At 40.8% G+C, this 18,066-nt stretch overlaps 1 protein-coding gene across 1 annotated transcript in view; it reads right to left on the bottom strand.

Moving 5' to 3' along the window:
- Positions 1–18,066, bottom strand: part of LOC113535520 (macrophage mannose receptor 1) — a 36,710-nt gene that overhangs the window by 3,226 nt on the left and 15,418 nt on the right. Inside the window, exons 21-46 of the mRNA XM_026928851.3 lie at positions 17,905–18,048; positions 17,385–17,519; positions 16,457–16,611; positions 15,870–16,020; positions 14,913–14,967; positions 14,719–14,785; positions 13,973–14,106; positions 13,205–13,248; positions 12,938–13,111; positions 12,504–12,658; positions 11,620–11,733; positions 11,273–11,388; positions 11,014–11,165; positions 10,629–10,834; positions 10,249–10,423; positions 9,480–9,701; positions 8,553–8,722; positions 5,930–6,000; positions 5,728–5,828; positions 5,365–5,484; positions 3,853–3,996; positions 3,259–3,413; positions 2,677–2,776; positions 2,349–2,584; positions 1,042–1,231; positions 397–648 (exon numbers count right to left, since the gene is read on the bottom strand). Of these exons, the coding sequence (XP_026784652.3) occupies positions 397–648; positions 1,042–1,231; positions 2,349–2,584; positions 2,677–2,776; positions 3,259–3,413; positions 3,853–3,996; positions 5,365–5,484; positions 5,728–5,828; positions 5,930–6,000; positions 8,553–8,722; positions 9,480–9,701; positions 10,249–10,423; positions 10,629–10,834; positions 11,014–11,165; positions 11,273–11,388; positions 11,620–11,733; positions 12,504–12,658; positions 12,938–13,111; positions 13,205–13,248; positions 13,973–14,106; positions 14,719–14,785; positions 14,913–14,967; positions 15,870–16,020; positions 16,457–16,611; positions 17,385–17,519; positions 17,905–18,048 (3,738 nt within the window). The remainder of the gene's footprint in view (positions 1–396; positions 649–1,041; positions 1,232–2,348; positions 2,585–2,676; positions 2,777–3,258; positions 3,414–3,852; positions 3,997–5,364; positions 5,485–5,727; positions 5,829–5,929; positions 6,001–8,552; positions 8,723–9,479; positions 9,702–10,248; positions 10,424–10,628; positions 10,835–11,013; positions 11,166–11,272; positions 11,389–11,619; positions 11,734–12,503; positions 12,659–12,937; positions 13,112–13,204; positions 13,249–13,972; positions 14,107–14,718; positions 14,786–14,912; positions 14,968–15,869; positions 16,021–16,456; positions 16,612–17,384; positions 17,520–17,904; positions 18,049–18,066) is intronic.

An 18,066-nucleotide genomic window follows, 5' to 3' on the forward strand; every position in this document is an offset into this window, starting at 1 on the left:
TCACAGTTTAATCAGATACCCTGACTCCGCCCATTTATGCACCATTTCTACCACTTTAAAAATTTAACTGACTCCGCCCACATATGTATCACTCATCTTACTTCAAAGTGTAACTGACTCACTGACTCCACCTACATCTGTATCATGGCTATCACTCTAAACCTTAAATTGACTCCGCCCACATATGCTAACACAAACGTTCACTAACATTTTTCCTTATCTGTAACAAGATATTCTACATTTCTGGTAAAGTCTATCAGAAAAAAACAGCTGTTGGACAAATCTTTATCTATCTATCACTTTAATGCTTTTATCACTTTATCACTTTAATGCTTTTATCACTTTATCACTTTAATCTTTATCTATCTATCCCTTTAATGCAGGTGAGCAGCGTACATGAGGCGTCCCTGCTGAGGCCGAGCCATAAGTAGTGGATTCCGGTGTTGTTGGTGCTCGCGAGGAACTCCACCTCAGCTCTGCTGTGTACCGACGCCAAGTCGCTCCCTGAGACCTGCTGGCAGAAGTGTCGCGCCTCGGGCCAGGAGCGGCCCTGCAGCTCGTTAAACACGATGTAGCAGTAACTTCCGTACGCCCGCCAGAATGGCAAACACTCACCGTCGCCTGGAGGCGGGGTCGGAGGAGGCGGCTCTGGATAAAGAGAAAGACATCAGATTTGGTGACAATGTTGGCAGGTTGCTGTGGTATAAGAGGAGTAAAACACTTCAGGATGTGCAGTTATAGGAAAATAATCAATAACTTCGCTGTAATCAATAATCAATAACACCCTGGTGTGGATTATTTTCCTGAAACAGCATGCCTCAAGTGTGTTATTTCTTACATGATATGTTATTATTTTAATATAACAATTTTCTCAGAATGTTGACATGGCAAAAAAAAAAAAAAAAAAAAAAAAAGCCTAAGCTACACTGCTACTTATAAAGTTAACGCTAACGAGTACGATCTTCACATTATCACATTTTTACGTTACAAAGCCGATGTAGCAGGATAGCTAGATTTTTCATGCTCAGCCAGTATGTTTACCGTGTGAGATCTTGCAGAGGTACGGCTTAGCAACTTTGCAATCCGTGTCATTCCACGTGCCCTGGATGAAGTGGGAACGGCCGTGCATGCTCACACAGCCCTCATCTTTGTGATTGGTCGGCTCTCCTGGACCCCAGTGCGTGTAGAACACCGGCCATCCATCGGACCACCGATACGTTCCCTCTTCCTCCTGCAAACAGCCATTTTTACCGTCACAGTTCACCCCGGCATCGACTGGCACACCAGTGTGTCTAAAAAGTTTCCATAAATCACAGCTCTATTTATACTAAAGACCTAACTGGCTGATACACAGTGACGTTAGGTCACATGACCACCATACTGCCGTTCCCATTATTTATATTTTTACTACAGCACTGTTGCAATCTACTTTAGATTGCTGCTCTCTCTAATACGTTATCGTTTCTATAGTAACAGGTCACCCAGGGATTTGTATAGAGAGCACTCTACATAAAATAAACACATGAAAAATGTGTAGAATAGCTGATATGGTGAGCTTTTCTGTAAGGAGATGCTTAATTTAACAATTTTGTAAGGAGTCTCCAGTGTCAGTGCTTCGTAGCAATCAGAGGTTAACTTTAAGAGAGAGGCTCGTGAGGGAATGACTGTTTATAGAACAGGAAATAACTTCTTTCACATGTTCGATGTTCCACAACATTAAATGTAACTATAAACCCGATAAAAAGTACAACGTGTCGCTCTTTAATAAATAAAACTTAGCAATTGCTGATAAATTGGTGTGACAAATGGGGAGCGGTGTTACTGGAAAATAACAGCTCAACAACGTATTGTTTTTTATTCCCTGTAAGATTTGTTAGCTAAGCTAGCAACCTAGCTAAGTTTGCTAGCCAGTTTTTTTCTGCAAGCATTAGCTAGCTATGTCATATTGAACAAAAAAGGCGTCAGGTTGAATTCACGAGGATATAAGAAACTAGCAAATGTATGTTGTTTCTTATATTAAGAAAAATCAGATGATGTTTAGTACAGAACAATTAGCAAAAATGAATGTGAACACATCGCTATCTGACTCTAGAACCACAGTGAGTATAGTAAAATAACTAAAATGCTAGAACATATCTAGAACCACACATTTGCCAAAGAACAATGCAATAATGTTACATTTTAGTGACCTCTGATGCTTCATGCTCTGAAACTGTTGCTCTAACATTTTTCTGTGAATGTGATACATCAGATTAGCATTTTGGTTTTTTTATCTAGGAAGTGTGAGCTCTTCCTATAATCTCACTTCTGTACTTTTTTTAAATAAAAGAATCAAACGGTGTGTGTACTTTGCGTCTGAGTCCGATCCACGTGTCCTCTTTGTTCTGCTGCAGCACTGCTGAGATGAAGGCCTGGTCATAGCTCATGTCTACGCTGGCCAGGTTTCCTCCCTCCTTCACGCAAGCGGCCTGCGCCTCCTCCCACGGCTTCGGCTCCGACACCAGCTTATAGCAGTTCTTATACCAGGAGATGTAGTCTGAGTGACAGGGGCTGCTCGTGGGAGGAGGAGGAGGAAGAGTGCTGGCTGTGGAACCACAATATGAATATGTCAACAAAAAAAAAAATGCACACGAGTGGCTAAAGTCAAATAAATAAATAAATAAATAAACAATTCACATTTCTTCTTGTAGCACACCCAACTTCTTTTCTCATCACAGTTCTCGTCATTCCAGCGACCCGTCACGTGGTGGTTATGAGTCATGGATACACAGTGCTCCTAGAACAGAAGCCATAGGTCAAAGGTCAACTTTATCAGCTTTAATCTTCAGGAAACCCTTCTTCGAGTATTTCCTGTTTTTTTTATTGGGACAAGGTTGTTCTTAGACAACAACGCCTCCTGGAAAATGATGTTTACAGGCCTTTCTCTGCTTCTGCTCAAGTGAGGCTTAGGGCTGTGATTGCATTTCAGTGTGACACGGCTGCAGCACACTGATGAAAGTGATATGCAATGCAACAGGGATTTACATTCGCTGAATAAAAAAGCAATCTCCAGCTGATTGTTTTTCACTGAAGAGATAAAGCGATGTAAAAGTGATGCAAAGGGTTTGCTTTTCAGTGTGTAATGTTTTCTGCATGTCACTAATGAAAAGCAATATTGCGTTTCACGTCTTTTCCCACGGCTTTTCTATCTACCTTGACATTGTGTACCATTTTTACTGTCAGTGAGTAAAAAAGAAATGTAAACTGTAACACTTTCACCTCGCCGTTGTTGTTGTTGGGTTCTTTATCAGCCCAGTTGGTGAACAGGACGGGACTCACTCCATCACTCCAAGCAAATTTCCCCTCTTGAAGCCGATCAGACAGACCGATCCACGCCGCATGGCTCACGTCTCTCAGATAACTAGCCACGAATTCTGGAGAGAGACATGGACACACCACACATCAAACATCAGCCAAATGTGATCCAGTGCTACACTCATACGCTGATAATGTAAAATTACACAGGTCTGTGGAGCGTCCGCCGTACACGTGAATAAGCTGTCGCTATAGAAACAATAACGTATTAGAACCAGTGCATTAATATAAACCTGTGATTTGTGGCTGCACTACTGTCAGAGCTGCTGTTATAGAAAATGAATCAACAACCTCTGACCAATCAGAATTGAGAATTCAAGAGTGCTTCAGTATTATCATATTTAAACATTACACACACTGGATAAGGCATTTTATCTAGGAAGTGTGAGCTCTTCCTATAAACTCACTTCTGTACTTTTTTTAAATAAAAGAATCAAACGGTGTGTGTAGAGGAACACAGAGGTACAGAGTACGAGAGTTATTCATTCGGACACTTGCCGTTCTCGTTGATGTCATCGATGACAGCGAGGTTTCCTTCCTGTTTTTTGCACCAGTCTCGTGCGTAAGTCCAGTTGGCTCTTTCTTCATGGTGTGAATGCCTCCCTCTGATAATGTAGCACTTGTTATGGAAACGTAGCCACCCTGAAAACAACAGCAAAAAAAAAAAAATCATCTGAACATCTGGAACACTGTGTCCTGTTTTCATCTTATCAGAAATGGTCTACAATAATAATACTGTACATCATGGATCACTTCTATAACACAATAATATATTAAAGGATTAGAGAAAGAAAGGTTGATATATAATATCATGTCCTTCCTCAAACTGGTACAGTTCACAAGTACAGCAATATTTGCACAAGTTTCCGCTTATCCCAAACATAGCCAATTTGCCAAGACATATTTGGTGACTGAAGAGCTACGAGGCTAATGTAGCAAGTGAGTCATTTTTTTTTTTCTTCAGTGACCGGAACATTATGAGGCGGCCATCTTGAAAAAATATAATTACTATATTTCCTGAGCTCAATTTGGTATCATGTCATCCCTCTGGAAGTGATATGGATGAAAATATAGTTCCACTTTAAAGTTTAATTTGTAAATACAGACTATAAACCATCTATTTTATTAAACAGTGACATTAAATTGTAGCTTAACAACAACATTTAAAGCAAGCATTTAAAGATTTGGACATGTATTTACAGAAGCTTCATAACTTTAGTGCAAAACTAAAAAAAAAAAAGAAAAAAGCAAAGGAGTCTTGGCTAATACTACATTTGTGGTAAGGGAGAAAATTGTGCAAATTCGATTTTTTTATTAATTCCATGAAGCACTTCATAAAATGTGTGATGTAAACAGTTTGTTGGTCCAGGGGTGGACAAATCTGAGGCCTGGGCTCTTGGGACAATTTCATGTCTGGGTTACTAGTTTTTCATTCATAATAAACACTACGCCTTACTGACTTTTGCAAACAAAAGTTTTCATTTATTTTACAGCGCTCGCTACTCGTTCCGAATCCCACCACCTGCTGCGCTACACACATCGGCCAAGCCGTAATCTGGCTGATGGTAGAATCAGGAACACACAGATTTAAAACGCAGACAAAACTGAGCAGAATAAACTCCAAAAGCCGTATGTAACATCCCTTGTTAGCATGACATGACAGAAAATAAAGACACGAGTGCGCCATGTGGAAATCTCATAGCGGAAACGTTGGCCTACGACTTGCTGACTTTTTGTCGACGACGCAAACACAATGTGCGACCACAGAAGCTTTGCTAGCAGAAAATAATATTAATAGAGATTTCCATTAGTCTGTATTATTGCGCGTAACTAGCAAACTCGCTTGCCATGCATTATTTTATTACGTTAGCTACCACTTTTTAGCCTCGTCCGTTTCCAGGCAACCAAAACACAGGACTGGGGAGAACACTGAAGCTTTTACTTGTCTGATGGGCTGGCTAATGAATTTATGATTTATGAATGAGTTGTGAACAGGTGGCAGAACTTTACCTTCAGGGCAGTTCCCTTCCCATGCAGGGGTAGGAGGCAGGGGAGTGTGATGATCTCCCGGCAGTTTCTTACACACGTAGCCTGCGATGGCCCGGCCGCAGTTCACATCATTCCACGTGCCTTAAGCGAGCGAGCAAAAAGCTAACGTTATCACAGAAAAACTCAAAAATCTACATTTTTAGTATTGGCAATTAGGCTTGCACAAAATATGACAAACATGTAGAACACTTCACTGATGTAGATGCCTCAAAAGATTTTGGAGTAGACTGAGTAGCTTGGAGTAGCTTTTTTTTTTTTTTTTTTGCACAATCAAACTAAAATTCATTATGATGGTAGTAAAGTTTAAGATTGTGGTCATTGTACCGGGAGTTCTCTGCATCTGCACACACTGTTCCTCTCCATCAGCGTTATTGGGCTCTCCCTTAGCCCAGTGCACGTACGTCACCGGAGACCCGTCCACCCACCTGAGTACAGAAACACACACGTTACCTGAACACTAGAAACACAGACAACACCTGGAACACGCTCTGCCTTACGTAGACCTGAAAAGGAAGGACAGACGTACAAGTACTCTCCTCCTACGACTCCAAACATCCGCAACCCGATCCAAGCTGCAGCAATCTTTCCTGTTCCTACCTGCGACAGAGAGACAGGCCAAGCTTCACATAAACTTGTATTATAATAATAATCATTTAAAAAATACTACTACTAATAATAATAATATCACTGATGTAAACAGAACTTTTCTCAATATATTATGTATTATTTATGTCAGTAATAATCATACACAGCAAATATTTTTTAAATATGCTACATAAATTAGTATGTACACCTTTTTGTAAATACTATATATTAGAATTGCAATATTAACCTTATTTCTAATATTTTTAATCTTCTTTTTCTCTAAACATCTTTGTGAAACAATAAAGAAATGTGAAACAAATGGAAAGATCTTACACTATATTACCAAAAGTATTCGGTCACCTGCCTTGACTCACATATGAACTTAAGTGCCATCCCATTCCTAACCCATAGGGTTCAATATGATGTCGGTCCACCTTTTGCGGCTATTACAGCTTCAACTCTTCTGGGAAGGCTGTCCACAAGGTTGAGGGGTGTGTTTATAGGAATTTTTGACCATTCTTCCAAAAGCGCATTGGTGAGGTCACACACTGATGTTGGTCGAGAAGGCCTGGCTCTCAGTCTCCGCTCTAATTCATCCCAAAGGTGTTCTATCGGGTTCAGGTCAGGACTCTGTGCAGGCCAGTCAAGTTCATCCACACCAGACTCTGTCATCCATGTCTTTATGGACCTTGCTTTGTGCTCTGGTGCACAGTCATGTTGGAAGAGGAAGGGGCCTGCTCCAAACTGTTCCCACAAGGTTGGGAGCATGGAATTGTCCAAAATGTTTTGGTATCCTGAAGCATTCAAAGTTCCTTTCACTGGAACTAAGGGGCCAAGCCCAACTCCTGAAAAACAACCCCACACCATAATTCCTCCTCCACCAAATTTCACACTCGGCACAATGCAGTCCGAAATGTACCGTTCTCCTGGCAACCTCCAAACCCAGACTCGTCCATCAGATTGCCAGATGGAAAAGCGTGATTCATCACTCCAGAGAACGCGTCTCCACTGCTCTAGAGTTCAGTGGCGGCGTGCTTTACACCACTGCATCCGACGCTTTGCATTGCACTTGGTGATGTGTGGCTTGGATGCAGCTGCTCGGCCATGGAAACCCATTCCCTGAAGCTCTCTGCGTACTGTACTTGGGCTAATCTGAAGGTCACATGAAGTTTGGAGCTCTGTAGCAATTGACTGTGAAGAAAGTCGACGACCTCTTTGCACTATGCGCTTCAGCATCCGCTGACCCCTCTCCGTCAGTTTACGTGGCCTACCACTTTGTGGCTGAGTTGCTGTTGTTCCCAAACTCTTCCATTTTGTTATGATAAAGCTGACAGTTGACTGTGGAATATTTAGGAGCGAGGAAATTTCACGACTGGATTTGTTGCACAGGTGGCATCCTATGACAGTTCCACGCTGGAATTCACTGAGCTCCTGAGAGCGGCCCATTCTTTCACCATTGTTTGTAAAAACAGTCTGCATTCCTAAGTGCTTGATTTTATACACCTGTGGCCAGGCCAAGTGATTAGGACACCTGATTCTGATCATTTGGATGGGTGACCGAATACTTTTGGTAATATAGTGTATATAATATTTATGTATATTAATAATTATACATTAAATAAGCAATCTTCGTATACATAAAACACATATAAAACACACACAATGTCATAAAAAAAATAAATGCACAAAATAAAAAGGTGTCGTTGCCACTGAGAGCTCATTTTTATCCAATTAACTTTATGAAATAAAAATCTAAAAAATTGTTTTCTTTTGCTTGGCTGATTTTTTTGTTACATTATTTTTTTTGTAATACATCTTTTATTTATCTTTTTTTTTCAGTCTTATGTCAGCACAGAAATAAGCAGTAATTTAACGTGTCGCCGTCGTTTACCATCACTAATATACACGTCACGCTATTTAGGAAAATTTAAACCAAGGATCTCTTTCATGTATTGTTTATAAGTTTATAAAGTCAACTTTTCAGGTTGTGTACTGATAAAGATGCAGTTATATTCAGTTTTATTCTGTTATATTATATTATTCATTTTAAAGCATATCATTCTAACTAAAAAGTAAAATATTATATTAACTGAAAACTAAAATATCTAAATATGACACCACAGGAAGAATGCAATTAATCACCTTCACATACTGTATATATCAGATGAGACCTAATAATAACTAATAATAAAAATATTAACTATGGGCTTCCGAATGCTGCAACAGAAAAGTGTTGCAAGAAGATCACAAGTTCGAATCCCGATGATGCCATAGCCACCATGGCCGGGAGTCGAGAGAGCAAAATTAGCCGTACTCTCTGGGTGGGAGGGGCATATTATATCTCCCCTGTCAATCACAGCAACACTAGCCATACATGGGCGTCTGTGAGCTCATGTATGCAGAAGAGGGCGGATAGCGCGTTCCTCTGAGTGTGTTACGCTGCGCTGTGATGAAGTAGTTTGTGAAATTGGGAAAAATGGCGAGAAAATGGGGGGAAAAATATTAAATATGAAACACACAAGATCGCTCTCTCTACACTTTAACGCAGAAGGTTGTGATCCTACCATGGACACCACAAACGTCTGCTCCTGCTGGTCCAGGATGGAGACGAGCAGCGCTTTCTCTGCATAACACCTGGCCAAAGCTGTGTGGAAGTCCACCTCTTCTGTGTCGTTGTAGTAATAACAGTTGCCATTGTTCTTCCTCCAGCCGGGATTGTCTCCACAGTCAGGGGCTGCAAAGATTCCAGAGATGATAACAATTTTTAACTATATCTGCAGACACAAAATAGGATATTACAAATCGATATTATACCACAGCGCTATTGAATCCTCAAATCCGATTGGCCAGAGGGTTATCTTAAATCTGATTGGGCAGAGGGTTATCTTAAATCTGATAGGGCAGAGGGTTATCTTAAATCTGATAGGGCAGAGGGTTATCTTAAATCTGATTGGGCAGAGGTTTATTTATGGATAAGATGTATGGTAGGAGTCTCCAATGTCAGTGATTTGCAAAGTCGGAGGAAAATCTGTAACTGTTTTAAGTTTAAACGGTTTAAGCAGTTTCTCGGTAAAAAGGCAAGGCACAATTTTTGTCGTAGAAACTTCAAGGGAATACTGGAACGACTGTTTACATCTGCTATAACTTAAGAGAAAACAGGAGCTAACTTGTTTTGTGGACGTTCCGTAACATTAAATGTAAATATAAATGAATAAAAACCATGATGTTTAGTTCTTTAATAAATAAAAAAACTGCAATCGCTGGCTAATCACTGTGGTAGAAGAGGAATAAAACATTGCACCGTTATTGGAAAATAATCAACATCAGGATGTTAACAGTGACTCCACTCCACTCCGCTCTAGATTACGCCACATCACCACACCATCCCATCACTGATTATTATCCTTAAATATAATCAGACTGCATGTCAGAGCACACTATCTGTGACTATCATTTCATTTTAAAGGTGTTTTTTTTTTTAATGTGGTTACCTGGTGAAGGTGGAGGAGGCACTGGGGGGGTGATGGGTGTCTTGCCCTTTGCAATCATGCACACCCAATCCAGATGGGCGTCACAGGTGAGGTCGTTCCAGAAGGATGTGCTGTTCGTCGTGGTAACCATCTCCGCGCAACTCTCCCGCCCACCGTGGTCATTCGGCTCACCATCACCCCAGTTGGTGTGAGAGACAGGCGAACCGTCGCACCAGTGATAACCTGCGGTCACACATTGCTTAGTTATTCAATTCAATTCAGTTTTATTTCTTAACAACAGACATTGAGTACATGATGCCTGAGATATTAAAGGAAAACTCCACCCTGAATGACTTGCATTTTAATCTTCATAATTATCACTAATCTTCAACAATTTCATAATTACTTTTTTAAACTTATTTCTTGATCTGCTTTCACTTTGGTTAACAGTTTCCTATATTACTGTGCTGATAGTCGTCCAGTGCAGTTTAGCCCTCGCATTATTTCTACCTAAAGAGAGTGATGCAGCGGCGCTTTAGACCTTTCTCTCTCACTTCCTCATCCATACACTCTGCTCTGCTCAAATCAGCTTCCAAAGCTTAAACTTTCACACTAATACCACCGTCAACGCCATTACATCCGTCACCTCATTTTTCAGGGTGGAGTTTATCTTTAAGGTTAGGAGTAGGGTGTAGCAGTGGTTATGTTTAGGGTTTAAAGGTTATTGGTTAAGGTTGGATGCTGGGTATAGGTTAACTGTAGGGTAGGAAAGGTGTAGGACTTGGCTCACCTCCACTCGTGGGGTCTTGGGTCAAACCAATCCACTGCGTCTTCCCTTTGGTGTAATCAGCTATAAAGTTCTCCTCCTCCACATTATGGATGCTGACGAGGTCGGCTCCGCGGGACAAACAGTCCTCTCGAGCTGCAGTCCAGCTTTTCTTGTTTGAATAATCCACTGTAAAGAGCTGATAATAAAAAAACATAATCAGGAAAAAAAAATCACTCACATCAGTGAACTCTTAAAGTGACATGGCTAACATTAAGCCAGATTATTCTAACCTAAATAATGAACTTTTGCTAAGAAATGTTAACAATATATTGTTGCACTCTATTGGTCAGGGTCCACTTTCTACTTCCCAGCATGCACTGGGGCGTAATGCTATTTCCTACCCTGTAGCACTGCCTGAAGTGACTCTTGCCAGACCAGCCGTCAGCACACCCACGGATGGGGGGCGGAGTCAGGGCAGGAGTGGGCGGGGAGATGTCTTCTCTAGGAGATTCGCAGATGAATGGATGGGAGTGATCACAGTTCTGGTTTCTCCAGAACCCTGAGATAGGCTTCGTCGTCATGGTGACACACTCGCCTTTGCTGTCATCTGGGTTAATAGATGAAGAATAGACAGAAAACTTTAATTTATACAAACATTTTTATTCCATGCCATTTGTAATAGATGTAATCTCAGAATAAGACAGAAATTTTAGGCAAACGTTGTTAAACGTTTTACATCGATTTTCTGAGATACTAGGTTTTTTTGAGCAATTTATGGCACATTACCAGGATAGTCTCTGTCCCAGTGGGTGTAGAGGGGCATGGCTCCGTCATCCCACTTATAATTCACTCCTCCTAGTTCGCCGTTCGCTCTCAGTCCGATCCACCAGTTACCCGAGTAACCGCTTAGAAATGCGGTGAAGTGGGCCTGCTCATACCTACAGTGAAGAAGGCCAGGAAAGATCAGCATACTCTGATATTTAAGCTTTGTAAATGTAAATAAATAAAAAAGTGCACTTCAAATAGGTTAAAAAAAAACACTCACACATCCATTATGTGAAGGAGAGTGCTGCTTTTACTCTCGCAAAAAGCCTTGGCCGCAGCACGGGTCTTGGCTGTTTCCTCAAAAAAGTAACAAGAGTACTCAAAAGCATCCCAGCCCTATACACACACACACACACACACACACACACACACATACACACACAGAGATAATTAAACCCTTGTTGAGTATACGGGGAGAATTTGTGAGAAGTGACAGCCTTCATATTTAGCAGTACAGATTTTTGTCTTCAAATTTTCTTACTCAGCATATTTAAACAAATAATGAATAAGTATGTAAGTAAGTAAGTAAATACATAAATAAGAATTGTGTCAGCGAGCGTTACATACCTGAGGGCAGGCGTACACAGTGGGTTTAATGGAGGGCAGAGGGTAATGGCCTTTAGACATTTTACAGATGTAGGTGTTCAGTTCAGTGCAGGTTACATCGTTCCATCGACCCGTCTACAAAAAGAACAGAACAGAACCGAGTCAGAACAAACACAACCGAGTCAGAGCTGAGTCAAAACAAACAGTACTCAGTCAGAACAAACAGAATTGAGTCAGAACTGAGTCAAAACAAAGAGATCTGAGTCAGAATAAACAGAACTGAGTCAGAACTGAGTCAGGACAAAACACAACCGAGTTAGAACTGAGTTAGGACAAAGCAGATCTGAGTCAGGACAAAACACAACCGAGTTAGACCTGAGTCAAAACAAACAGTACTCAGGCAGAACAAACAGAATTGAGTCAGAACTGAGTCAGGACAAAACACAACCGAGTCAGAGCTGAGTCAAAACAAACAGTACTCAGTCAGAACAAACAGAATTGAGTTAGAACTGAGTCAAAACAAACAGTACTCAGTCAGAACAAACAGAATTGAGTTAGAACTGAGTCAAAACAAACAGTACTCAGTCAGAACAAACAGAATTGAGTTAGAACTGAGTCAAAACAAAGAGATCTGAGTCAGGACAAAGCAGAACTGAGTCAGAACTGATTGAGAACAAGCAGAATTGAGTCAAAACTAAATCAGAACTGAGACATAACAAATGGTATCGAGTCAGAACTGAGTCAGTACAAACACGACCAAAGTCACAACTAACAGAAGTGAGTCAGAAAAAAACCAAGTCAGAACTAACAGAATCGAGTCAGAAGATGAGTAGTGCTGGAAAACATTTTCTTTCGTTTTCTTTCTTTCTTTCTCTGTCTCTCTCTCTCTCTCGGTGATCACGTACCTCATGGTACATCTCCACGCAGTCCTCATTAAAGCCCAAGTGGCTGTTGGGTTCTCCGGGAGCCCAGTACGTGAACTTCACCTCATGCTTGTCTGACCACTTGAAGTAGCCTGAGAACTCCAGATCATTCAGCCCGATCCAGACATCACTGGTGGCTACAGAACGACAGAGAACGAGTGTTAGACGTGTCCTACAGCAGTTTGCCTTCACTTTCTGGGTTCTCATCATTTTATTTCAGTTAGACACACACACATTTTTGTGAAACTCAGTTGTTTCCTATGGAACAACACATCCATAAATTAAGGCAAATAAGACCAGATGATCAAAAAGGAAAGGACAAAAGTAAAGCCACCCTCAAAATGTACCCATCATCCCAACCCTCATCCTTTCTCCAATCCTCAATTCCTCCTCCTTTGCTCCTAATCTGTCCATACCCATGTAGAGGTAGCTCTCCAGCCAGCTCTGCTCTGTCAGGGACATGATGGAGACGAGCTCGGCGCCCTTCTTCCTGCATGCAGACTGAGCCTCGTGCCATGTTCTCTTCTCCATGAAGGGTTTGTAGCAGAACTCTCCAAATTCGTACCAGTCGTTTCCTGAACATCTGAGTTCTGCACAGGAGAACATGCACACACACACTCAGGTTCTGATGGAGGATACCAAAATCAATGGATTAACAAAAAAAAAAATCAAAATAGTCATACCTCCATCAGCAAACTGGTAGGATACAGAGTAAGCTCCATTGTATCTGAAGAATAGAGAAAAATGCATGAGGAAATGATGATACAAGGAACGTTTGGAGCTTTCTTTTTACTGAACATCTCTACACTTTTACCCTAATAGAGTTTGCAAGGATCTCCCATCAGGCAGAGAGAGGAAAAAAACCAGAATTTTAGCACAAAAAATATAAACTGTGTTCAGTGGAATTTTTTTTACAGATGTAACAGTAACACATCAAAGATGCCACAGTCCCGCCCACTTCATTTCTATTGGCTCACAAGACTGAGGTTCATGAATTCACAGATGAAAGATCAAGATAAAGTTGGCGCAAAACAAAATTAACCACAAATGTCCTTTCCCCTTCAGTGAATTGGCTTTTCAGCCATATTTTCCCTGTTTGGTCTATTCTGAAAAAATAGAAATGCCTTGTTTTCAATTGTCTCCCTTATCACTGCAGCAAGGAGACAAAATAGCTAAAGCGAAACTGTAAATGTTGGCATGCTATTACTTATGGCATACGGCAATATTATAAGAAGTCAAGCGGCCAAGTTGGGAAAATCCGTCAGATTTTGTGTGAATCTCTGACTTGGAGTCAGAGGAAAAGACATTTATTCATGAAAAATGCATAACTATTATCAGAATGATGAGTGTCTGGTAAATCACTTCAGTAACATCTGTTTGCAGCCGTTATTAAAGCGAACCACTTTAAAACAACAGTTGTGACTGCAGGGAAATGAGGAAAGGGTGCGTACTGCTTGGAGGTGATGCCGTTCCTGGTGGAGCCGCTGTAGAAGTCCTGTCCTGGAGCTTTAAGGATGGTGCAGTCTCCTCCGATATCATTGAGAAGCACACCAGCGTGAATTGCAGCTGCGCAGATCGTAGAGTCCTACAGCAAAACAGCTCATAATCAGCTCAATCACAATCACAAATATAATATCTCAAAATTACAGTCATCTCCAAAAGTCTGAGTTCAATCATATCATCAGAAATTAAGCAGATTCACTTCAATTTGGTTTCTCAAACAAGATTCTAGATTCTAGATTATTATTCACTAGCAGGAACTAACTAGTCTGATTGGAAAGCAGTTGCCCACTGAGATGCCTGATTTTGGCATAATTAAAAGGTAACATCGCATACGAGATCCCATAATTCTGTGCCTTAAAACATAATGGACCAAACAGTTGCTCTGGCCAATAAACATAAGTAATCTATTTTGTAAGTCTAAAGTTTAAACACCTATTTGTTTCGTAGATAGCTGTCATTTATAGCTGACATTTTGCTGGTTAAAATGAACTAGCTAATGTAATCCAATGCAACATAACAGCTTATGTAGCTAGCTCATGTTTCCAGCCAGCTACAGTAGTCTGATTGTGGTTTTAACGCACTAAAAGATGACACTGAAGCGTATCCCTGATGCAATACCTGCCAAAGGTACTTTTTGGTTAAAATCAGGACGTTAGCTGTTGTGTTAGCTTGGAAGTGTGTGATTTGTTCTCACCCCTCGGTAAGTAAGGGTTCCATACACACTGTAGAGTTCTTCCGCACAACCAGCAGGGCAGTGGACACTGAAGTCAAACACAATAAAGATTTATTATAACTGATTTAAAAAAGAGGATGATGAAAAGTAACTGCTAAAATGTTTGTGAGTGTAAAGTGTGATGGACTTTTGGAGGAACGAATGAATGAACTTACGTCAGTCTGTCTACAGAGTGGTCCAAGTTGGGTGTTGTTCCACAATTAATGGCATCTGTACACACACACACACACACACACGCGCACACACATCAGTTACCACTCACATTTTCACTTTTTTTGATTCAGGATGTTTCTCTCCCAATCATTACCTCCAAACACCTTTCAGAAAACTCTTAAAATAAAAAAAAATACTTAAAGACATCGTCATGATACACAATATGCATCACAACATAGGATTTGCTAACAACAAGGCACACTATGGATTCAGAGGTTTTCCTCCATCATTTATAAAAATGAAAATATTTCAGGAAGAAAAGGAAAGAAAATTTAGGAACTGGTGCAGAAATAGCTGTTAATGTCCAGTTAGTTATTTTTTACACTGGGTAATGAATGAGTTTATAAAAGCACTGATACCTGATGAAACTTTGGAAAGTGTATCATGATGTTTATATCATATATATATATATATATATATATATATATATATATATATATATATATATATATATATATATATATGTGTGTGTGTGTGTGTGTGTGTGTGTTTGTGTGTGTGTGTGTGATAGATAGAAGGAGTTTTAAATCTTGTATCTGATTTGATTTTTTTAAGCAATATTTTGTTGTAAATCTTCTCGCACACACTCAGTGGTACGTAAATAATATTTATAACATTAACTCATTTCTCAATAGGCTAGCTCTGTTTCCATGGTGACTGCGAGGTCTCTGATCGTTGGGTCTCACTTTAGGATCGTTTCAATCAGACCTTCTGCAGGAGCGTGCACCATCTCTGAAGAATCTCATACCTCAATATCTCAGAAGGTTTATATATTATCACTGATGATTAGATTTGCTCTGGTGATAAGAAGTGACAGTTTCAGTGAGGCTGAGTGACGTGGAGAGTGTGTGAGTGCTCAGCGGCAGGTTGTGTGGTGTTAATGAGGAGTGTTAGCGTACAGTCCGGCGTGCAGCCAAGGATTTCGAATCGCAGACCGGGCTGGTTATGCCACTCTGATGGAAAGACTCGTATGTACTTCACAGACATGGGGGTCCCGAACAGCTGAGTAACAGGAGAACTTCTGTCTACTGCGCCAAAGAACTCTTCTACCTACAATACACACACACACACACACACACACACACACACACACACACACACACATATATATATATATAAATTATAGATGATAGTCTGCATTGCAAAAAATTCAATCACGTTGAAAAATCTTAAACTTAAGAGTTAAACGTAAACTCCTCTGTTCTAAAGATGTCAAAGCACTGACACTGGAGACTCCTTCCACAAATGTTACATAAACATCTCCTGACAGAAGACGTTACCATATCGCCCATTACACGTTTTTAAATCTGCTTATGTGGAACGAGCTGTTACTATAGTAACAATAACATATTAGAACGAGCCTGTGATTTGTCGTTCAGATGGTACAACTGTCAGTGCCGCTGTTATAGATTTAATTAAATAGGAATTCAAAAGTGCTATAGTAAATAAATACTGATCCTAAATATTTAAATAATGGATATTATACATTTCCGTTGACTGTGTAGTCGGTCCAGGAGACTCCGTCCACGCTGGTCTGGACTTTAAACATAGACACCCAGTGATCGTCATTGGGGCAGCCCTGGATCACCACTCCCGTGATCTTCTTCACCTCAGGCAGGCTCACCTGGATCCAGGAATTACCTGAAACACACGGCAGCAGGGGTGTAGAAGGTCAATTGTTTCATAGGTTTGTGTAGGCGAGTGGAGGGTGAAGACTATCACGTGCTTCTGCTGAGACAAGTGAAGCCAGTCTGTAGCATCTTTTCAAACTGCTGCTCATGCTGCACCACAAGGCAGCGTAACACACTCAATGCCTTCTGCCCTCTTCCTCATACACGAGCTCAAAGAGTATGCCCCGCCCACCCAGACAGCTTGTTGTGCCACTCGGGAGCTGCCAGAACTGTTTTATTTTTCGTGCTAGACCTGATGAATTTGCGTTCCTATGTTAGGACGCCATCTAGACCTACTACCATGATACAGTAATGTACACAAGTAATTGATATGCCTAATTTTTAAATATTTTGTTTGGGGTTTTTTCTCCTGACCATAAAAACTTCGAGAAAGCATTTGCAAACACATACCACGCCTTCAACTAAATTATATTAAGAGTGATTGTGGAACTGTAAAAAGTAGCGAGAACTCTGAGAACTTGAGTTCTGTTCAGCTTTTGCTTTGCGCCAGACAGCCACGGCCTCCACTACAGACTTTTGGGTAAGAGCTGTTGAATATTAGTGAGGAGAAGAGGAGACAGATGGGAACTTACAGGAAGTTAAGTAGCAAGAAGGTGGAGCTTTAGGAGCTATTTTCTCAAACGTCAGTCCGTTTCATAAACACTACTGGCTAATACACTAGTGTTTACTAAGTGGTTCAATGAGAAAAAAATGTTAAGTGGGAAAGTTTGATGTGAGACTAACCAGTGCTAGAAGGCATCCAGCAGGAGTTTCCATTGAGTCGAGCGTTTTTGGGCTCTTTTCCAGCCGTCGATGAGGAAGCAGAGAGCATCGCGTCTGTAATGTTGCCATCTTCAACTCCTAGACCTCTCACACACACTGAAATAACACACATACAGACACACAAATGCAAATAAATATGACACCGAATTCTTTATCCGGTTATTCATTCATTTATTCTGAATCTATCCCAAGAACACTGGACACGTGACCGGAATACACTCGGGATGGAGCGCCAGTTCATCACAGGACACCATGCACACACACACACACACACACACACACACACACATATTCACAAATATGATTATGTGTGGATTGTGAAAAAAACGCATCAACATCGCACACCACAGTTCTGTACGTGACTTGTTGGAATTTGTGTGAAAATGGAAGGTGTGCCTAATAAACTGGCAGCTCAGTGTAAATGCTAAGTGATAAACCCATGTTCAGAGTTAAAGACACCTCCACCTCCACCTCCACCTACCGTTCTGCTCACAGCTGTACACCACCTCCAGGTATTTAGGAATGGTTGAACACGGGTCATTATCCACGTGTGTGTATATGAAACAGAACTGATGGTTGTCACACTGCTTCCTCACACGTTCGTACGTGCCCGGGACTACGCAATCTGGAACATGAAACACAC

The sequence above is a fragment of the Pangasianodon hypophthalmus genome, chromosome 15 (assembly GCF_027358585.1).
Source record: "Pangasianodon hypophthalmus isolate fPanHyp1 chromosome 15, fPanHyp1.pri, whole genome shotgun sequence".
Taxonomy (NCBI): Eukaryota; Metazoa; Chordata; class Actinopteri; order Siluriformes; family Pangasiidae; genus Pangasianodon; species Pangasianodon hypophthalmus.